The sequence below is a fragment of the Lissotriton vulgaris genome, chromosome 6 (assembly GCF_964263255.1).
Source record: "Lissotriton vulgaris chromosome 6, aLisVul1.2, whole genome shotgun sequence".
NCBI lineage: Eukaryota > Metazoa > Chordata > Amphibia > Caudata > Salamandridae > Lissotriton > Lissotriton vulgaris.
In genome coordinates this window covers 1255444551-1255467760 of record NC_141694.1, presented here as the reverse complement: position 1 = coordinate 1255467760, position 23210 = coordinate 1255444551, and the positions used below count along the sequence as shown (strand labels likewise).

At 45.9% G+C, this 23210-nt stretch overlaps 1 protein-coding gene across 1 annotated transcript in view; it reads right to left on the bottom strand.

Moving 5' to 3' along the window:
- LOC147708717 (uncharacterized) overlaps positions 1-23210 on the bottom strand; it is a 251977-nt gene that overhangs the window by 4580 nt on the left and 224187 nt on the right. Inside the window, exon 20 of the mRNA XM_086925766.1 lies at positions 855-944. Coding sequence (XP_086781892.1) covers positions 855-944 — 90 coding nt within the window. The remainder of the gene's footprint in view (positions 1-854; positions 945-23210) is intronic.

The following is a 23210-nucleotide window of genomic DNA, read 5'->3' as shown; positions in this document are numbered from 1 at the left end:
AAGGGCTAGGTGGATGGAGACGACATCGGTCTGAGTTAGATAAAATAAGAATGTAGGGTCAGATTTATCAAGGCTTTGTGTTGGTGCAAAGTCACAAAAAGAGATGAGCACCGGTGCAAAGTCTTGATAAAGTTTTCAATTTTCAGTGCAAACGTTTATTTGTGAGGAAGGTTGACTAAGAATATCGCAAAGTAGCTGTTTGTGTTACTTTGCTTTACTTTATGTCAAGGGGTGTTCCATGGGTGGTACATGGGCGTTCCCATGTAATTACCCAAGGAGATTAACACAGAGCCCCATCTACTAACAGAGGTAGACAGGGGTTTACACTAAAAGAATGCCTCCATGAGAAAGGCACAAAGTAGGAGAAATACTTTTTTCTCCAAACTGTTCGCTCATTGCATGTGTATAAAGAACATGCACAAAGTGGCAAAGTTTAAAAGTAAGTCTAAGCAAAGTAATTTGTACTGGAGGGTTATCATTTCGGTACAAAACCTTCTGGTACAAAAGTTTCTGCATGGCGCTAGGCAACCTTAAGGAGAACAAGAACTTGGGGAAATGGCAGCAGTGCACTATCTGTGTAGATGTGACACTGTCCAGCTCTCTCCCTTCCACGCAACACACCACAGTAACTTTGCTTGTCGCTCTGCGCTGCATGAAAAGTAGATTTTCCCCTTAGAGCTTAATGGCATTTTCAAAATGAGAAAGCAATAGTTTAGAGATTTGATCATTTGGGGGGAGGGTATAAAAGTTTGCAGAAGATTTAAAGACAATTCACTGATAGAGAATTGTAACAGCATGCACTGGGTGGTGAAAAAGGAAACACTCACACATGGGTCTGTCCACTGATCACTTACCCTCTGCCTTCCTGAAGTGTGATTTATGAGGCGACACACCAATGCGATGCTGCTCTCTTGTTTTCCATCTGAGGAGCGTAAGTCTGGCAACTGTGAAGATACCGAAAAAAGTGTCAGGCAAGATATCTCCCAACAGCCACAACAGAGCACTTTATTTTTACCTGCCTGTAGTTCTCCTATTGTACAGTTATCTACTTTTGAAATAGCAACCTATAGATGTACTTCGGGACCAAAGCATATTCTTGAAACTATCAGAGAGGAATGAATAATTACGTAGAAAAAAACGGAATTCAGTTTCGTAAAGCTGTTTTCTGTGCATAGGGCTGATGCTTTAATGCATGGCAAGAAAGCTTTAGAATGCCCAACTATCGAATAAAGCCTGAAAATTGCGTTTTTGAAGTGTCTGGGGAGTGGTTGAGCAAAATACGTCTTTGCTATTTGTAGGGAAAACTCAGACACTGTTTTCTTCTGTGCAAAGAACCATAAAGAAGATGCAGGAGTTAAGATGAAAAGACACAAAAGAGGTGATTTCTGACCATTTGCAATCATGGCATAAAGATGAAGCACCCAGAGTGGGCTAGGAGGGATGGAGATGACATCAATGTGGCAACAGTAGGTGGCTTAAGTTGGCCATGGATTTGCAATCTGATCTGGGTGCCTAAAACTGGTTTATTGGATCACTCGATAGTTACCCTTATGGAAAAAAGATGGGATGAGGGATAATGCGGTTTTAGAATATCCAGTGGTGAAATATTTTTAAAACATATTGATCTAGGCCATTCCATTACAGCTAGCATGGAAACATTTAAAAAACAAGCTAATTCCCTATCCACTGATTACCTCTCACTTATTCTTTGACTTTCACTATCATAAGGGACAAGGCTTGTGGGGCCATATATACGATCATTCTCTTTAGCGAATCGCAAATCGCGACGTTTTGCGACTCACAAAATGGAATGTACAACAGTGTCTGTGACACTATTTGTGATTTTCAATTGGGTCGCAAGGTACCTCCCTCATTAATATTCAAGAGGCAGGTCGCAATTTGTGAATTATTGGGAATGGCCTGCAAACACAGGGATGGTGGTCTGTTGGGGATAGCAGACCCCAATGTCTGTGTTTGACTTTTTAATAAGCAACTTTTTTCAAAATTCAGTCCATTTGGGAGTGGCTTACCACCTACTTGAAGTAGGCTGTAAACTGCAAGTGTTTTGCAAACACAAATGTGGTTGGAAAACAATGGTACATACCATTATGACTCGCTATTAGGAAGGTACGCCCTTGGCATGCCCTATCCTAATAGCAACTTACAAACACTATTTTGCGAGTCACTGACTCGCAAAATAGCGTTTGTACATACCACCACCTTTTTTTGCTGTCACAAACGATCCGATTCCCCGTTTGAGGCCGCAAAAAAAGGTCATACATCTGGCCCCTGGTCTATTCCACTTCAAGTGTGGCAGGGCTGGGTTCTTGCTGTGAAGATACCAAAAAAGCATTAGGCAAGATTCAGTTCAAGGGCAATCTCCTCTATCCACACACATACAGTCTCTCTAGCTCCACAATGAAAGACATTTTGCTTTTTACTGTTGTGCAGCCTACAGGTGATCGTCTAAGTGGGAAGACAGCTCATGTTTAAGTCTGACCACTTTGTGAGATGATCGATTATTACTTCTAGCAAATTTGGCACAATGCCTAAAAAATAGTTTGGGTAATGTGTAGCCCTATTCATTTATTTAGTGTGAACAGGTTAAAAATGGAAATTACATTGTTGGTATGCCGGAAGAAACATTTCAGGGGAAGGTAACATGAGTAATGAGTAACCATTTATCCAGACATCAAGGGAAAGACAAAGAAGGGTGTTCCAGGTCAGCGATAATAATGCAGCAAGGCAAAAAGCCTCAATTACACTGCAGCTGAAGAACTGGTGCAGATAGGAAATTTGGTCTGGGATTACATGGCCCAGCAGCAAAAGATGACCAGCTACCCAACCCCTCAATATCACTTAAACCAGGTAAGGTGCTCCCTTCTTTGCTCAGTGTTCCGTCATGCAGTGATTTTGTGCAGCCTTCTCCTACTTTACCACCACAACTTCCTCTTTAAGCTCTGATTCCTCCACCCAGATGTCTCCATACCATTGGGTTCCCACTTCATCGCAGCCTACCCATGCCCCTGCACACTACCACATTCAACCTCAGACTTACTTATCCAACACACGGCACTAGCCTCTTCATCCATTCATATGCATGTACTTTCATCGCACCACCTATCCATGGACTCAGTTACTCTACAACCAACCAAGCACTAACTTCAATTTAGTCACCTTTTATGTTTAATGATCAGCAGTCAAACTTTAATCTGCAGTTACTTTTAAACACAGAGGGACAGCCCCCTCTTCTGTCCCTGTTTAAAAACCACGACTTCAATTATGTGTATACCCCTTGGTGCCCTTACATACTCAGAGTATTTAAGGCTTATGTACTCCGAGTATTTAACAGTGGCACCGATGGGAAGGTACTGCAGTGAATTTGGTATTTGGCAGCGCTATTTCTTAGAGCATCCTCACATCCATTTTTGGTTGCGAGGGTGCATTTAGCACTGAGAAAATAGCAGCACATGCACACTCCGCTCCATTGCTGAATTCCACAGAATTTTAATATAATACCACAGAATTACACAAAATCAAATTCGACCGTCTGTCTGCCCCAAATGGTACTGCCTGACTGCAAGATTTGGCTTTGCAACTTCTCCAGCAGAAAGGCTGGCAGGCCCAGCAGAGTGTGTTATATACTTAGCTAACTTGGGAGGTATGAAGGCAATGATTAGGAAAATATGGAAATTACAAAGAAAACAATTGGATTTGTTTAGCTGATGTACATGTCTTTTTCTCTTTAGCTTTATCATTTCCTTTGGTACATAATCAAGGATCTAGAGTAAAGAAGTAATGATCCATGTGTAAGAAGACACCTGACTATTTTTGGAGGAGAAAACCAGTGATTACTTATAGCAAGTCTGGCAGAGTCTAAAAGAATATTTTGAGTAAAATGCAGCCTAATTAATTTGTTTACTGTGAATAGATTTAGAATAGAAAATAGATTGATGGTATGTGAGAAGCCCATTGAGCCAGAAATAAAGGTAAAGACTAGGAAAGGGTTCGTGAGTAGCGAGAATCATGCTGTGAAGAAGAAAAGCCTAGCTCTTTGGAGGACGTAGGTAACATCAACATATTGATGGCAAGTGAGAAAGAGGGGTGCTGAGGGTGTACTATGCAACTTTTCCCCTCTACTGATATGTGCATTAATTCACTTAAAATGTTCTTCCTTTGAAAATGCCTGGACAGTAAGGCATCCATGTGGTGCAATGCAGTTGTAAAATTTTAATTTCAGCCCACAGCAGCATTTGCATTCTATTTCAAACCTCTTCAGTCACCCATGGCACTCTGCCTAAGTCAAAAGGTGATCATAAATGCTCCAGTACCATCAATATTGTTTTGAGGAAATCACAAGTGATGGCAGACAAAAGCCTTAACCTCTTAGCTATTAGGTCTTCCCCACCATCCCCCTGGTTATAAGCCTTTTTTTGACTATTTGGGGTAGCTCGCACTTAGGCCCTTGTAACTATTTGTCAACATTAGGTATCCATGCCAAATTTGCGTCCTTTTCTTCCAACATCATTGGAATTTTAAAGATACCCAGGGTTTGTGGATTCCCCTGGAGGGGTCCCAAAAATTAGCCAAAAGACAGCAAAGCACATTTCCTTTCTTTTTTGTGGAAAAGTGGGGGAAAAGTGCTGCAGAAGAAAGCATCAGTTCATTCCCCTGCACATGGTATCATCAAACAGTTTGTGGTACTCAAATCTCCATCTTCCCAGCTTTGAGAAACAGACAGAATTTTGTCAGAAAACCCATATGTTTTAACAGTTTGGGCATTTTACTGGGACATAGCCTATTTTTGCTACTTTTTGTGCACCAACCTCCTTCCAGTTAGTGGTTAAAATAGAATTGGAAGCAATAATGGATCCTGGAAAACTATACATTTCTGAAGTAGACACATTTCTGAATTTAGCTAGATTTTTAATAGAAACTAATAGTTGAAAATAAGAAAAATTGAAAATGAGATTTAAAAAAACAGCTATTTGTGCCAACGTTTTCACCTGTAACATCTTCTATGTAGTTCAGATTTCCTTACAGCAATATACCGTTAAATCCACCAGACCCTTCTGGTTGTGGGGATACATAGGACTTGTAGGTTCACTGTTAGAACTGGGGGTCTCTAGTTAGCAGAGGTAGGTACCCCTGTCCAAATAGGGACCCTTGCTTCTAGTCAGGGTGAGGAGGAAACACTCTTTAGATAACCTCTGCTCACCCCCTTGGTAGCTTGGCACAAGCAGTCAGGCTTATCCAAAAGCAATGTGTAAAGTATTTGTACCAACACTCACAGTGACTCAGTGAAAACACCTCAAACTGACTCCACAACAGTTTAGAAAAATAAAGGTATTTAATCTAAACTACACAACACCAAAACAACAAAAATCCAACATACACAGTTCAAAAATATGGTTGCAAAAGAGTTCTTAAGGCTGCGATAAAAGAATCCACAGTTGCATGAAAAGTTTTCAGTTGCGTCACGTTTAGTGAATAGTACCTTTTGAATGCGACAAAGTTCCAAAGCAGAAGCTGGTGCGGTGGAAAACAAGCGATGCGTTGCTCCTGAGACCCTGGGGAGGCGATGCGACAACCCCGCTGCAGCAGCGGGCGGGTTGCGACGAATCTGGTCTGTATGGGGAGGATGGCGGACTTGTATGGATTCCGATGCGTAGGTTCCGTGGGAAGTTTTCTCTCGCAAAGGCATGATGCGATGATCTTTGGAGTTGCGACGATCTCCAGGGCGACGATGCACGGACCAGAGGTGATCTCTCTCTCGCAGCTCCTCGATGCGATGGCTTCTGCGACGACACTCACAGCGACGTGATGCGGTCCGCAAGCAAGCGGTGCGGCAATCTCACCCAGCGACGACAGGCTCTGCGATGACACTCGCAGCGATGGTAATCTTCCCGCACCACTCTGGTGCGTCCCGCAAACGAAGGATGCGACGGCTCTGGCAGCGGCAACAGGCGCTACGACGATCTCGACCTTCGTAGCGGCGGGAATTTTGTTGCACTGTCGGGAATGCGCTCTGCAAGCGAGCGATGCGACAAAACTTGCAGAAATTCTTTAAAAGCTTGGTTTCCAGCTTCCCAACACAGGTACAACTTCTAAAGGCACCACACATGGGCCATGCACTCAAGGAAGGACAGAACTCTCTCAGTAGAGTTCAGGGAATCTGCGGGTGAAGTCCTTTTGTTCCTGGGACTTCAGAACAGGGAGCCAGCTCTTCCCAGGCCCTTGGAGATTCCTTCAAGACAGGGGACACAGCACAAAACAAAGTCCTTCCCCTCTCCTTGGCAGCAAAGCAACAGCAGGTCAGTCCAGCAGAGCAACAGCAGGTCAGTCTTCCGTCTTCAGTTTCAGCTTTCTCCTTGGCAGAGGTTCCTTCTTGATTCCAGGATGATCTAATTTTCTCTTGTCAGGGGTCCTGTAATTATACCCCTAAAAGTCTTTGTTCTCTTTGTGCAAGTGGGCCCTGAGCCCGGTCTGAACCAGTTCTGGGTGTTCCTCGAGCACTTTGTTTTCCTGGCTTCTCCTTTCCTTTCAGAGTGAGGGGCAGGGTCGTCAGTCGCCCAGCAGGAGGTGGAGCCAGCATTGTGGAAGGTAGGTACAGCCCTATTCAGGCCCAGGGGCTATCTCCTCCCACCACTCAAGTTGCAAATGCAGTCATTCAGCCTAGGGCTGAATCAGCCAGCCTCCTGGGGAATCCCCAGCCCCTGTCACTCTCAAAACAGACAGTCAATTCACAAACAGGCAAAGGCACACAGAAAGGTCAGACAAGAGAACAGCAACTTTCTAAAAGTGCTGTTCTAAAAACAGGATTTAAAAACAACCTTTCCTAAAAGATGTGTTATTAAATTCTGAGTTCAGGGATACTAGACTTTTATGTCCTATCTTGCTCCTATGTGAAGATATGCTGGTAGCCACTGTAGCCAGCATCCCCCATGATAGCCTATGGAGCATGATAGCCTTGCAGCTGTGAAAAACGAAAATGGCTGTAATTCATTACCAGAGCATGTCACCTGCACAAGTACATGCTCTACCTTTCACATACACTGCACCCTGCCCAAGGGGGTACCTTGGGCCTTCCATAGGGGTGACCAATGTGCACAGAAAGGGAAGGGTTAGGCCTGGTCAGTGGGGACACTGACCAGGAGGACATGGCAGTTCACAGATTGCACACAGGCACTGCGGTGGCAGGCCTGAGACACCATTTTAGGGCTACTTATGTGGGTGGCACAATCAGTGCTGCAGGCCCACTAGTAGCATTTGCCATCACCAGCCCTGGCACACTCAGTGCACTTTACTTGGGACTTCTTGGTAATACAAATATGCCAATCATGTATATCCAATCACAATAACAATTTACACAGAGAGCATATGCACTTTAGCACTGATCAGCAGTGGTAAAGTGCCCAGAGTCCTATTGCCAACAGCCACAGGTCAGGAAAAACAAGGGAGGAAGAAGCAAAACGTTTGGGGATAACCCTGCAAAAATGGCCAGTTCCAACATTCACCAAGAACCAGAGGAACCCAGAGCCAATAACTGCGCTGGGTCTTTGAATGACTTTTCATTGTGTACCGGGTATATAGCAATTCATTTATTAAAATATAAAGAGTGAAAAATAGGTATCAAGGACACCTATGTATTTCCAAAATGGGAAAAAATATAGAGTTTAGAAGCAGTAGCCATTTGCTCATCTCCGAAATTGTAGAAACCCATACTAGCATGTGAATTATAGGACATTTTTCAAAGTGACATCTTTTTTGCACATTGTCTTACATTTGAAAGGCAGAGATGCATACAAACTCAATACGGAATATCAGTTGCTCTACAAATTTGTGTTCCTCTAAGTTTCCCATAAAAATGGTACCTCACTTGTGGGAGTAGGATTAGTGCCTGCGTCAGGAAATGGGCCAAACTGCAATGTGGACACACCACATTTTCACAGAAAAAACTGACCCTTTTTTTACAGTGTTTAGCTGTGGATTTTGAACCCTAGCTCTGCTGGAACCTGGGGAAATCTAGCATACCTGTACAGTTTTAAAAAGTAGGCACCCAGTGGAATCCAGGAAGGGGAGACTTGTGCAGATCTCACCAGGTTCGGTTACCCAGTACCCCTTCCAAACCTCAAACTTTGAAAAAAAACACAATTTCCTCACATTTCTGTGATGGGAAGTTCTGGAATCTGCATGGATCTACAAAATGTCATGCACCCCGAATTCCCCAAAGCCTTCCAATAAAAATGGTACCTCACTCATGTGGGTAGGCCTAGTGCCCGCCACAGGCAAAATGCAACGTGGACACACATCAAATGTTTAGAGTGAAAATTACCCTTTTTTCTCAAAGTGCCTAGCTGTGAATTTTTAACCTTAGGCATGCCGACACCTAGGGAAACCTAGCAAACCTATACATTTTTTAAGGGTTGAGTTGTGTGGCTATCACCAGGTTCTGTTACTCTCCTGCAAACCTCAAAATTTGTCGCAAAAAATACAATTTCCGTACATTTCTGTGAGGAAAATTTCTGGAATCTACGTGGATCCACAAAGTTCCACCCACCTCACATTCCCCAAAGTCTTCTGATAGAAATCATACCTCACTTGTGTGGGTAGGCCTAGTGCCACGACAGGAAACATGCCAAAACGTAACGTGGACACACCCCATTTTTACAGTGAAAACTGACTCTTTTTTTTCAAAGTGCCTAGCTGTGTATTTTGAACCTGGGGAATCGTGGTAAACCTATACATTTTTGAAAACTAGACACCCAGGGGAATTCAGGAGAGGGTGGCTTGTGAGGCTCTCATCAGGTCCTGTAGCTCAGAATCCCTTGCAAACCTCAAACTTTGTCACATAAAACACATGTTCCTCACATTTCTGTAATGGAAAGTGCTGGAATCTACGTGGGCCCAGAAGATTCCACCCACCCCGCATTCCCGAAAGTCTCCCAATAAAAATAGTACCTCACTTGTGTGGGTAGGCCTAGTGCTCGCGACAGGAAACGGCCCAAAACACAACTTGGACATACCACATTTTTACTGTAAAAACTGACCCTTTTTTTTGCAAAGTGCCTAGCTATGGATTTTGAACCCTAGCTCTGCCGGCACCTAGGGAAACCTAGCAAACCTATACATTTTTTAAAACTAGACACACAGGGGAACACAGGAGGGGGTGACTTGTGTGGCTGTCACCAGGTTCTGTTACCCAGAATCCCTTGCAGACCTGAAAAACTACTGGCCCATCTCGCTCCTCCCCTTCGCTGCCAAAGTCATATCGAGGCTCGTGAACACCCAACTGACCGCCTTTGTCGAATATAACTCCATCCTAGATGCCTCCCAATCTGAATTCCGCAGCAACCACAGCACTGAGACCACCCTTCTAGCCACCACTGATGACATCCGCATGCTACTGGACCAGGGACACACGGCGACCCTAATCCTGCTAGACCACTCCACGGCCTTCAACACCGTGTCACACCGCACACTCACAGCCAGACTTCACGACGCAGGGATACAAGGAGCTGCCCTACACTGGACCCAATCCTTCTTCTCCGGCTGAACACAGAGGATCAGACTCCCACCCTTCCGCTCCAAACCCACCGATATCACCTGCAGGGTACCCCAGGGATCATCTCTCAGCCCTACGCTCTTCAACATCTACATGGCCCCCCTCACCCCCATTGTCAGACAGCATGGGCTCAGCATCACATCCTACACCGACAACACACAGCTCATCCTGTCCCTCACGAAAAATCCCGAAGACACCAGACTCTGCTTTCAGGAAGGAATGAAGAATGTGGCAACCTGGATGAAGGAAAGCTGTCTGAAACTCAACTTAAAGACAACCAAGGTCCTCATCCTCGGACCCTGCTCCACCGCCTGGGACAACACCTGTTGGCTGCCTGTCCTTGGGATCCCACCCACCCCCACTGACCACGCCCGGAACCTCGGCATCATCCTCAAATCCTCCCTGTCCATGAACCGCCAGATCAACGCTGTTGCCTCCACCAGTTTCAACTGCCTTCGCATCCTCCATAAGTCCTTCAAATGGTTCCCCTCTGACTGCAAAAGGACCGCCACCCACGCACTCATAACCAGCAGACTTGACTACGGCAACGCCCTCTATGCCGGAATCAACAGAACTCTTCTACACAGACTCCAAACCATCCAGAACGCCACAGCCAGACTTGTCCTCGGAACTCCACGGTTCAAGCACATGTCCCAACACCTACGCACCCTCCACTGGCTCCCCGTCAAGAAGAGAGTCACTTTCAAACTCATCACTCACTCCTACAACAACATCGGACCGAAATACCTCAACAAGAGATCCTCTTTCCACACACCAAAGAGAAATCTTCGCTTTACCAACCTCGCTTCGGCAGATGTTCCCCGCATCCACAGAAACAAAACCGGAGGAAGAGCCTTCTCCTACATCGCAGCCAAGCCCTGGAACGAGCTCCCGCCGGTGAACATCAGACGCTCCCCGACCCTGCACACGTTCAGGAAGAAGCTCAAGACTTGCCTCTTCGTCTGATCCGGAGCTGTCTCCCCCTCCCCCCCCCGCCCAGTGGCTTGAGACCCTCATGGGTGAGTAGCACCCTATAAGAACCCCTGATTTATTGATTGATTGAAAACACATTTTACTCACATTTCTGTGATGGAAAGTTCTGGAATCTGTGTGGATCCACAAATTCCACCCACCCCGAATTTTCCCAATGTCTCTCAATAAAAATGTTACCAAACTTGTGTGGGTAGGCCTAGTGCCGGAGACAAGAAAATGGCCAAAACACAAAGTGGATACACCACATTTTTACAGTGAAAACTGACAATTTTTTGGCAAAGTCCCTAACTGTGGATTGTGAACCTTAGCTCTGCTGGCACCTAGGGAAACCTACCAACCCTATACATTTTTGAAAATTAGACACCCAGGAGAATCCAGTATGGGTTGACTTGTGTGGCTCTCACCAGATTCTATTACCAAAAATCCCTTGCAACCCTCAAACTTTGCCAAAAAAACCTAATTCTCTCCACATTTCTGTGATGAAAAGTGCTGGAATCTACGTGGAGCCACTAACTTCCACCCACCCCGCATCCTTTAAAGTCTTCCGATACAAAATGGTACCTCACTTGTGTGGGTGGGCTAAGTACCTGCTGCAGGGAAGGGCATTGTAGAGATTTCAAAATTACCTATCACAAAACCCATGGTTTTGCAAAGGGACTCACATGGTTTTTTTGGCCCCACACTCAGTGGCCATCTATTTATTTATTTATTTATTTATGGATTTTATAAAGCGCACGGCTACCCCCAACGGGGGTGTCCCGGCGCTAAAATTATCTGCTGGAGGAGAAGAGCAATCTAAATAGAAGCGAATAGCCAAGTTTTCAGGCGTCTTCGGAACAGAGCTTCAGATGGGGCGAATCTAAGGTCGATCGGTAAGCTGTTCCAATGTTTGGCAGCTAGGACAGCAAATGCTCTGCCACCCATTCTTGAGCGACGGAATCTAGGCACAAGCATGAGACGCAGGTTGTTAGAACGAAGGTCTCTGACTGAGTGAGACAGTCTCAATCTCTTTCTTAAGTATTCTGGGCCAGAGCCGTTCAGAGCTCGATAGGCCAGAACAAGCGTTTTAAATTTGATACGGTTGGCTATTGGGAGCCAATGGAGTTCTTTGCGAAACGCAGAGATAGAGTGTCTGTATGGGATGTTGCCAATCAGTCTTGCCGCAGCATTCTGAACCACTTGCAGGCGTTCAATTTGATATAAAGGGGCCCCAGCATATAGACTGTTGGCATAATCCAGATGGGCAGTAATTAAGGCCTGAGTGACGGTTCTGCGAGCCTCCATTGGCAGAAATGGAAAGATCTTTCTCATCATTTTTAGTTTGCCAAAGCAAGTCGCAGTAACCTTGTTGATTTGAGGGCTACAGGAGAGGGTATCATCAATTGTGAACCCAAGATTGCGGGCAGAATGGACCGGGACTGGAGGGGGGTTAAGTACCGTTGGCCACCAAAGTGGGGGTGGAATGGTCATTTTTTGATTAAAAAACAAGACCTCAGTCTTGTCGGTATTAAGCCGCAGGTGGTTCGAGGACATCCACAAACAGATTTCGCCAAGACAATGGCGGAAGCTGGAGAGGCTGGAGTCAGAGTGATCTCTAAATGAGAATATCAGCTGTGTGTCATCAGCATATGAGATCACTCTGACTCCGCATGCCTCCACTACCTTGGCTAGCGGGGCCAGGTAGACATTGAAAAACAAAGGACTCAGCGCTGAGCCTTGTGGGACTCCGCGTTCGAGAGGTTTGCATCCAGATTTAAAGGGTCTGAGAAGAACCCTCTGTGAGCGTTCCAAAAGAAAAGAACAGACCCATGCCAGGGCAGTGCCGCTCAGTCCAATCTGCTCCAGTCGGCCTAGAAAAATTTGGTGGGACACCGTATCGAAAGCGGCGGATAGGTCGAGAAGGACCAGCATGGCCTCCTCGCCCTTATCCACACATTCTCGTACAGTCTCCGAAACCTCTAGTAATGCGGTCTCCGTACTGAAACCAGCACGGAAGCCGGACTGGGAATCATGTAGCAGAGAGTTGGTCTCTAAGTACTCTGCAAGTTGTAGTTGGACTGCCTTCTCCAAAACCTTTGCGGGTTTCGGAAGAAGGGAAATGGGCCGATAGTTACTGAATTGCATGGGGTCAGCATCTGATTTCTTTAGGATGGGCACAAGAAGGGCCTCCTTCCACGCAGAGGGGAATTGGCCTAATCGTAAGGAGGCATTCCAGATGGTAGTGAGTGGCTCCAGCAATAGGGTAGACAGTTCACTCATGATTTTTGGGGGGACTGGGTCTAGCGGGGAGCCCGATTTGCACTGTAAAAATAATTTAAGTGCAAGGTCAGGAGTAAGATCCTTAAAAGAGTCTAGTGAAGGAGCAGTATCATGGGTGGTAGAGGCCAAGGGGAGGGGAGGGGCAGGTGGAGGAAAGGAGGATGCAATTTTTAAAAACATTTCTTGAAAGAAATCAGATAGTCCGTTGCAAAGAGACTGGTTGGCTAAGTTGTTAGGAGTCATGGCAGGAGGTTTTACAAAATCTTTAACAATTTTAAACAGTGTCTTTGCTGAATTGTCTGCGGCTTTTATTTGGGAGGCAAAGAACTCTGTCATGGCAGATTTTTTTAATTTGATGAATTTCTTAAGGGCCATTCTGTAGATAGTTTTAGCCTCAGCATCATATGTCCGTCTCCAGCAGCGTTCTAATTTTTTGCAGTGACTTTTCTCTTTATGTAAAGCAGCTGAGAACCAGGGAGCAGAGGGGCGAGATCTTGCGGATGATACTGGTAGAAGTGGGGCAATTTCATCAACCGCAGCCGATAAGGTCGTATTGAATTTGGTGACGCAGTCGTCGATATTTACCACTTGAGACTCCAGAGGGCAACTAAATAACGGCTCTAAGGCAGTGCAGGTGATCTTGTGCCATTTTCTCCTGTAGTCTGTTCCCAATTCCACCGGGGTAGGTGCCTGAGGGAGTGGAATATCCACCCTGAGTAGGAGATGATCGGACCAAGTAAGGGGGAGGGAAGGATAAATAATGGTCCCTGGGAGGTTGGAAAAAATAAGGTCCAGTGTGTGGCCAGCGACGTGCGTTGGACCTTGGATTAGTTGCATCAGACTCAGGCTATGAAGGGCGTCGAGGAAACGAGTGGCTTGAATGCAGGTGGGATCATCTACATGGAGGTTGAAATCTCCTAATACAATAAAGTGCGGGTGCTTGAGGGATAAATCCGTGATAATGCTTACCAACTGAGATAATGCGGAGGGAGAAGCTTTAGGGGGATTGTAGACTAAGATGCCAGTTAGGTAAACTGCCGCTAGGTCAGCAATAGAAAAATACATAGCTTCAATCAGTCCAATGTTAGTAATTTTTTTAATGGTTATATTAAGGTGGGATTTGAACAAAATGGCAAGACCACCTCCCGTTTTTCCCTCTCGGTTAACACCCAAGAAGCGATAATCCGGGGGGGTGGCTAGATAGATATCCGGGTTAGAAGTATCTTTCGTCCATGATTCTGTAAGGAATAGAATGTCCCAACTGTAAGTGGTCAGAATCGACCAAATTTCATTGGCGTGACGAGGAAGGGATCTACAATTAATCAGTGCTAGTTTTAAAGTGCGAGCAGCCGGGGCGGGAGAGAGAGGTAAGGTACGTTCGCTCCAAGGGGGGAGAGATATGTTGCACTGAGGACAATTAAAGGCATGTCCGTCCAAGTTGTTAGGGGGGCAGCGAGCCGAAGTGGAACAAGAGCCCGCTCCTATTTGTAATAGCTGTTCCCTAGAACAACTTACGCAGGACTTGGTAGTTGCCTGAGCAGGGGGACTGGCCCTAGGCCCGTGCCAGGCGCGGACGGGCGCAGACGGGCTTGCCTTAGGGAACACTACCAAACCCAGACATCTTTAAAAACTAGACACCTGTGGGAGTTCATGGAGGTATGGCTTGTATGGACCCCCCAACGATTTCCTATCCAAAATCCCCTGCAAACCTCAAATTTAGTGGGGGCATTGGCATGCCAATTCTGGGCAGCCTCCACTCCTACATACAAAAATGCCAGTGTAATCCCTGGTGCCTGGGCTATTGACCCCAACTGCCTCCTGGAGGGGCAGAACGAATTTGGCATTTTTTGAGGGGGTGGAGGCATTGACATGCCCAATCTGGACAGCCCCCACCCCTGACCATTAAAAAAATAATGCATGGCCTGGTGGGTTTTCAGCCCGCCCATGGAGGCAGATACGGGGCTATTGCCCCCACCTGCCTCCCAGGGGCAGAAAGACTGTTCCAATTAGTTTTGGGGTAGGGGTATTGGCATACCCATTCTGTGCAGCCCCCACCCCTATGTAATAAAAAAAATCCCTGGTGCCTACTGGGCTTTCTGTCCCCCCCAGGAGGCAGATAAGGGGCTACTGCCCCATCTTCCTCTGGGGGGGCGTAGAATGACTGTGGCTTTTTTTTGGGGGGGGGGGGGGGGGCATTGACATGCCCATTCTGGACAGCCCCCACCCCTGACCATTAAAAAAATATTGCATGGCCTGGTGGGTTTTCAGCCCCGCCCATGGAGGCAGATACGGGCTATTGCCCCCACCTGCCTCCCAGGGGGCAGAAAGACTGTTCCAATTGATTTTGGGGTAGGGGTATTGGCATGCCCATTCTGTGCAGCCCCCACCCCTATGTAATAAAAAAAATCCCTGGTGCCTAGTGGGCTTTCTGTCCCCCCCAGGAGGCAGATAAGGGGCTACTGCCCCATCTTCCTCTGGGGGGGGCGTAGAATGACTGTGGCTTTTTTTTGGGGGGTGGGGGCATTGACATGCCTATTCTGGGCAGCCCCAACCTGAACTTTGAAGAAAAAAACATCCCTGGCGCCTAGTGGACTTTCTACCCCCTCCCGGGGCAAATTTTCACAGAGGCAAACGAACAGCATAACATATCCCCCAACTGTCAAGGACTTGGAGCGGAACATGCATCAATTATTACATAGGTCTTCCTGAGGCCTGGGCCGAAACATAATGCCAATGCAGTCTTTTTCCTTTCATTGTTTGCATCAACATGAAAACCCACCAGTTGAACTTCTGGATCAAGCCTGTTCCACCCTCCGTCAGCTAAGAATCTCCCACTTTTCCTCACTGTCTCTCTTTCCTCACTTTTCTCCAGGGTTGCTAATCTTCTCGAATTTGCATGGGCACCCTCTTGCCTGGTACACCAGTTTTTCTGCTCCCATACACTAATTCATGTCTTCCTCCCACTCCCGTATGATAGGTGTAGGAAAGTGTCCCTTTTTGCATGGTTGCCCCCCACTTTTTGCCTGATGTTTGATGCTTCTTGACTAAGTGTGCCCTGGGTACCTACTAATCAGGTACCCAGTGCCTATGTTCTTTCCCCAAAACTAAACCCTTGCTCCCACATTGGCACTCCGCTGGCCTACATATAAGTCCCAAATTAAAAGGTGCCTGGGGCTCCAAGGGCCTTGGAACCTGAGATAGTCTCACAGGGCTTAATCATATATTTTGCCACCCTCAGGAACTCCTCCGCCGATCCATACACCCTGCCACTGCAGTCTGTGTGCCAGGGGCAGAGCCTAAAACTACAGGTCGACATGACACAAATCGATGTGTGCCACACCCACCAAAACCCTGCCTCTAGTAGGCCTTACAGCCCTTAGGCAGGGTGCACTATACCACAAGTGAGGGCACAGTTGCATGAGCCCTCGGCCCCTACCGTACCTGTGCCATTTACAGGTGTTTGTAAGTGCAGTGAAGCCATTTTAGACCATGGGCTGGGAGTTTGGCACCCCGGACTCCACAGCTCCATGATGGCTTTAATGAAGACTGAGAAGTTTAGTACCAAACTTCTCAGCCCATGAAACCCACACTGATGCCATAGACTCATGAGGCTTGAGCCAGGAGCGGAACACAGCGTCTTTGCTCTTTTGCAATCTGCTCGTATTTTAATAGTATTTTAACCTGCTCGTGTTATATTAGAGGCTGTTGCTGGGGGGGGAGTCCGCAGTACTCTCTGTGATTGTTTGGAGCGGGACCACCATTTTGGGGTTAGTGTAGTTCAGCGGGCTAGTTTTCAACCCCTGACACTACATACGGACGTGGTAAGACGAATGCGCAGCGGACACACGCAGGGGGAAGGCAAGCCCATCTGCGTCCGTCCACACCGCCGCCAGATGCCAGACCTTCTGCTCAATCTACAGTTGCCCCGCGCAAGTATTCACACACTGTGCTTTTGTCTTTCGACACTAAATGCTCTACTTCTGCCTGGATTCCCCCACCTGGTTCCTTTAAGTGCAAGCAATGCCCCTTTCAACTCCAAATATATATGTTAGGCTCACTCCCTCTGTATTTAGTTGAGTTTAAGTTTCTAAGCCTTAATTGCCGGTCGCTGGCTAGGTACCATGCTGAGGTCTTCGACTTACTAATAGATGAGTCTCCAGATGTATTATTCTTAATCTTGGTTGGCTCTTCCTCAAGGCGTTATCATGAACCAAGTTAACAGATCAGGTAATGGGGGGGTGCATTGCAGTAATTCACAAGGAGTTTTACCACTGCAGTTTATTAAAGGAGGACATCCATGACTGCAAAAGCGCCCTTTTCAAAATAACATTAAATCAAATCTCACTGTTACTGGTCTTCTTATTTATCAACCTCCAGGGCCATCTAAAGTGTTTAGGGAAGAACTGCTGAATAAAGTTATCTTCTTTGCCAGCAAAGCGGCAAATTTTACTATTTTAGATGACCTCAATTTACATCTTGAAAACAATGGCAAATCGGAGATCGACAGTTTCCTGGCAGATTTAGAGGCCTGTCAATTGGCTCAATGTGTCTCTAATAGCACACATGTAAAAGGCCACCTGTTGGACCCTATATTTTCGAACTTAAGTTCCTTAAAGGTTCTGTTGCCAATCCCTGTGGTCTGGACAGATCATTTTCTCATAACTTTTTCCCTGCAGTGGCAAGGAAAACCTACATTGAACTGCTCTTTACCAGTTTTAAAACATCCTTGGCACAAGTTATACATAAATCATTTCTTGATTTACTGTTAAGCCACAAGCCTCAGCTTCCACCTGATATTGATGATGCAAATACGCTTTTTCGGGATTGGCTGACTCAAGTTGTGGACAGTTGTATCCCTGCCAAATTGAGTGTTAAAAAAAGAGGGCAGTCTAATCCCTGGTTTAATGAATCGCTGATTAAAGCTAAAAAAGACTGCAAAGAACTTGAGTGCACTGGGAGGCACGCTTATGATGTTGAAGCAAAAAATAAAACCGAGCATCTATGAAGCTCTATCATAAACTGGCCCGGAGAGCCAGAGCAGAGTTTATGGCCGGTAACATCTCGACAAGCAATAAACCCTCTAAAACAATCTTCACCCTGCTCAAGGTTATGAAGAGTTCTGGGTTGAAGGTTGACTCACCTGTCATCTCAAATCACCAGTGTGACGACCTGGCCAGTTACTTTTTGAATAAGATGGAAAAGATATATAAGAGTTTTCCACCGGTCACTGGCATCACTGACCTTATGGAAAGGCATGGGGGTATTGGATCCACTGTGATCGGAGCACTTTCGTCTTTCCCCCTGCTGTCTCTCACTGAATCTGAGTTCCTCTGTCTGAAAATTAAATCAGGCTCCCCTGCCGACCCTTTGAAACCCATTCACTTTCGTCAGTTTCATACCCTCATCACACCAGTGAGTAGGGACTTGGTTAATCTATCTTTAACCACAGCGTCCATACCATCTGCGTCAAAGCGCACTAAAGTTATACCTCTCCTGAAGAAACCGTCACTAGATCCATCTGAGCTGGGTAATTACAAGTCCTATATCCCAGCTACCATTCCTGGCAAAGGCGGTAGAATCTCATGTAAATACTGTGATTACAGAGTTTATCGAGCTAAATGAAATCTTAGATCCCTCGCAAAACGGTTTCAGATCTCGCCACAGCACCGAATCTGCTTTGCTGGCAGTGATGGAAGAAATCTGTGGTAGCCGTGATGTCGGAGATTATTATCTATATAAGAATATCCATTAAATAATGTAATCCCCAATATCTCTGTTTTTGGATAGGCCAAAAGAGAGTCAAAGATCCCCCAGAGCCTTAAAAAGAGTATTCTCGAAATAGACAGTATTGATAATGCCAAAGTGTGAGCTGATCTCGGCTCCCAAGAGAGGAATTCTGGAAACAAAACACCTAACCCCCCATGGTTCGCATCCCAATACTTTTACTAGTCTGGACATAAACGTTGCTAGAAAGTAGATACGTAAATCCAGTCATGGTCACTGCAACTAACCCTAGATGTAGTGGGTGGAGTGTGGCTATGCAGAGCGCCACGGAGTTGAGACCAAGCTCCATGAAAGTCTGCGTAGCTCCGCTACGTCACCCGCCTCCCACATCCCACCTGCCCTATTAACAATTGGTAAAAACTTTTTTAAAAAGAGTTAAAAGTAAATAAAAACGCCTTACCTTAGCTGCGCCGTCCCCGGACTGCCCTCTTCCTCTTCATCACGTTCTTGGTAAAAACAGCGCATCCGCGGGTGCCTGGGCATGTGCAGTTTTCACCAAGAACGTAATGAAGAGGAAGAGGGCAGCCTGGGGACGGAGCAGCTGAGGTAGCAGTTTTTATTTACTTTTAACTCTTTTTTAAAACGTTTTTACCAATTGTTAATAGGGCGGTGTGTGGCGGGGGCTAGCCAACTCTGCTCCGCCGCAGAGTGTGTGGAGATTTCCCTACTTCGTGTTCTCATCGGAACGCGGAGTAGGCAAATTTCCACACACTCTGCCGGCGGAGCGGAGTTCTCCGCACACGGTTAACTGTCACATATGTATGTTAACCTTAGGCTTTTTATACCCCCCAGATGATTTTTTGCCACATAGCCTCAGTCTGTGGAAAAAAACTTTAGCTAAATGCAAAGGTATGCCCGCAAGAGGTATAGTTAGAAAGGGAGAATAATCGTCTTGATTAAGTTGCATGGAATGATTAGACCTATGTGAAAATAATGCCACTTAATCAATATTGCCTGCGTTCTACTATATAGTACGCCATCATTTGATTCCCTTACATCCTCCATTTTTACAGAGACTTTGATTCCCAGGTAGGTGCCCATTTGACTCATCACCTATTATCCCAAGAATGGACAATGCTGGTGAGGACTAGGGTCTTATCAAAGTTTAGTTTGTACCCAGAGAATGCCCCACACTCATTAGCCAATTTTTCAATAGCTGCCAGAGAATCCTCTGTGGCAGAGGTCATGATGATAATGTCGTCTGTATACACAAGCACTTTGAGCTCAAGTTGATGTATCCGCAGCAAAGCAATATTCCTCAAGGTCTTGAGGACTTGAATTTAAGGTTCAATTTAATGGGCAAAGAGCAAGGTGAAAGTGCACATCCCTTTACGGATGCCACGATTTATCTAAATTAGGTAGGTAGAAGACCCTGAACACAAAACCCTTGCCTTAAGATTCTGGTAAAGCTTTTGAACCAAAGCAATAAAACACGGCCCAAACCCTTGCACAGCCATACTGCCCTAAGAAAAGGCCTTGAGCCCCAGTCGAAGGTCTTTTCAGCGTCTAACATTATTGCTCCGCCCGGATATCCCTGAGCACAGCCTGCCTCAAGAGCAGTGATAACAATATTGACATGAGCGGTGTTATCCTGCCCTGGAACAAAACCATGTTGATTCTCATAAATAACTGTAGCAAGTCTTTTTGCTAAAATCTAAGTATAAGTCTTGGAATCAGAATTAATCAAAGAAATAGGCTGATATGAATCACTAAGAAAGGGATCTTTCCCTTTCTTAGGAAAGATGACAATGTTGGCCTCAGTCCATGACCCAAGAACCTCCCTAAGTAATTCAAAAGAGTTGAATAGATCATGGAGAACCGGCACTACAAGATGTGACAAACTAACAAAGAATTCCAATGGAAGTTGATCGGTGCCACAGGCCTTGCCTCGTGCCAGCTAGCCAACAGCGTCTTACACTTCGGATGGCGATTTTTGACCTTCTATCTTATGCTATTGTGTAGAAGACAGTTTCCAATGATGGTGGACCCGAAGAAACTGAAAGATCTGGTCCGTGGAAGGGACCAATTCTTTGTCATAAAACATCTGATAAAAGCTGTGGAACTCCTCTTGCATGAGGGCAGAATTGCTCACAATAGCCCCTTGAGAGTTCTTAATCCCAGCAATAGCAGATGCATTAGCGCTGTCCAGGACCCAGAAAGATAACACTCAGCCCATTTCTTCGATAAAGAATTGTGATCTGATATAACCCTAGGATTTAAGGAAGCTCTCTGCAAATATGGACACCCTGAACCCACAACTTGTACAAGTTGAGAAGGTTCAGGAAAGCCTTCAAACTGCTGTGGGAGCAGTCAAGACCCAGATCTCATGACAGGAAGTTCAGAAGACCATACTCTCATCAAGAGTCAAAGATATGGAGAATAGGTCTCGCTGGAATAACCTCAGGGTATTGGGGATCCCAGAGGGGTCAGAGGAATAATCCTGGATGCTATATAGTTTGGTTGTTTAGTTAAGCCTTTACTACACTGCGGGGCTGGGACATGGACAGCATAATTCAGAGAACCCATCGCTATCCATTTCGGCCTCCCGTGAGGCCAACCTGATATATATGGGTTACTTCCTCCTCCATTAGGAGATAAACAGGGCTGCTAGTCCAAGATCACCAGTGAAAGCGGCTGGCCTGGACTTTTTTGTTCAATCAGATTTCTCTCATGAGATGTAGTCCTGGCACTTCAAAAGCTTGGAGCTTTGGTTTTATTACAGGAGCCAGCAATCCTATGCATCCAATACGAGTATAAAAAATGTATGAATGTTTTGAACAGCCTGAGAGTGAGGAGCGCTTAACCAAGTTCGTGGGGGGGGATAAGGAGGTTAATGGATCTTCCTTTTTTTGTTGTCTTTTTCCTCATAGGTTTCTACAGAGTTGTTTACTCAGTCTCTTGGGTACTCCTTCCCTCTTTTCTTTTTTTATTTCTCTTTGCGAATGGAAGCGTTAGATCTGCAAGGGCCAGCAGGCACCTAGTTTTGATTTCATGAATGTTTCATGAGGGTTTTTCACTTATTAATTATGGGTCTGGGGAAAAAAACATGTGGGTCATTTTGGAGGGTGTCTTGAGTGGTATCTGCCCTGCCCCTTTAGTGCTTTTCCCCAAATTAATCCTTGGTCTGGGGTGCTACGGGGGGGCAGGAAGTTAATGTACTCATGTCTACTGCCCGTCCTAGTGATATTATTTTGGCCAGGAAGTGGTAAGCCCTTTTTCTGGGCCTTTCATGAAAGGAACACGTTGGGGGAAGGCTGGGGGTGGAGTGGGTGGTTTCGCCAGGGTTTGGGGTCACTTTGTCTTTATAATGATTTTGTATTGTAGCATGTTAAGGCAGGTTGCTGGACAAAAATTGAGGCCTCATGGTTGTGGACGATAAAGTTGGGACCAAGAATGATTCTGTGTTGTTGTTCTCTTTCACTGTGTGCTGGTTGTTTGATCAAGAATGTCAAGATTTAGCCAGGGGTGTGGTCCAGTGACCAGCGTCTTCATATTCTTTTGTGGAATATCAATGGAATGTAGGCACCTTATAAGCAAAAATTAATTAAAGAGGTGCTACACTATCTTCATCTACATTTAGGTGGCCTACAGGAAACTCAGCTCTTGAATAAATCGGCCTCTCTTCTGGATGATTTCTCATATCAAGTCCTATCCTCAGCAGGTTTCACTTCTTTCAGAGAGGGATTACCCTATTGGCTCGGTATAAGAGCTGGAAAACTCACCAACCACTGTACAGATGTGGGTAGACGATGGCTCATAGCAACAGTCAAGAGGGGCCAACTAAGCATTATGCCATGTGTGCTCTATGGGGCCCACACTGATGATCCTGTGGGCGTTAATAGTCTGATTTCTGAGCTACATCAATGGTCAGAACCATTGATTATTTGCGGGGACTTCAGCATCGTCCTTAACCCATGGATAGAATCCTCTTTTAGTAGTTGAGGGCTAAACTCTTCTTCAAGAACCTCCTATAGCTCAAAGGAAATGGCTAGGGTTGCTTTGTTGCAAGTAATGGAATCTTATGCTTTGGTGGATGTCTGATAATATTCTCTGATGACAAAACATTGGTTTACATATTTTTTCGCCTCTCGTAAATCTTTTTTTTGGATAGACATGTTCCTTCCTACCAAGCTCTTATGCCCCATCTTAGGGCCTGATTACGAGTTTGGCAGTGCGTCGCTGGTTCTGCCCTGCTGCCGCAGCGCCAAACCCATGGTCAGGTCGCCTGCCAGATAACGAGTATTTCTTGTGTTTGGCGGGCTATTATTTGACGTTCTCAAGGCAGTGCCTCAGAAAATGGGCACCACAATTGGAACGCCAAAAACAGTTCCTGCATGGTATGGCATGTAATGACCATGCCGTGCAGGATCTGGGCTGCATGCACACAGGGGGGCACATATAGTGCCCCCTGCATGCACCCCATGGCCCTGAGATACAAGGGGGCCTTATCGGTCCCCCTTTGTTTCCTTTCCACCACAGTTTTCATGGAGGAGGAACCACCATGAAAAATGTAGCAGAGAGGAAACTTGTAATATGTTTGGTGGGATCGCAGCAGTTCCTCTGCGGTCTGTGGACTGCCAGACTCTTAATAAGCCCCTTGGTATCTCCT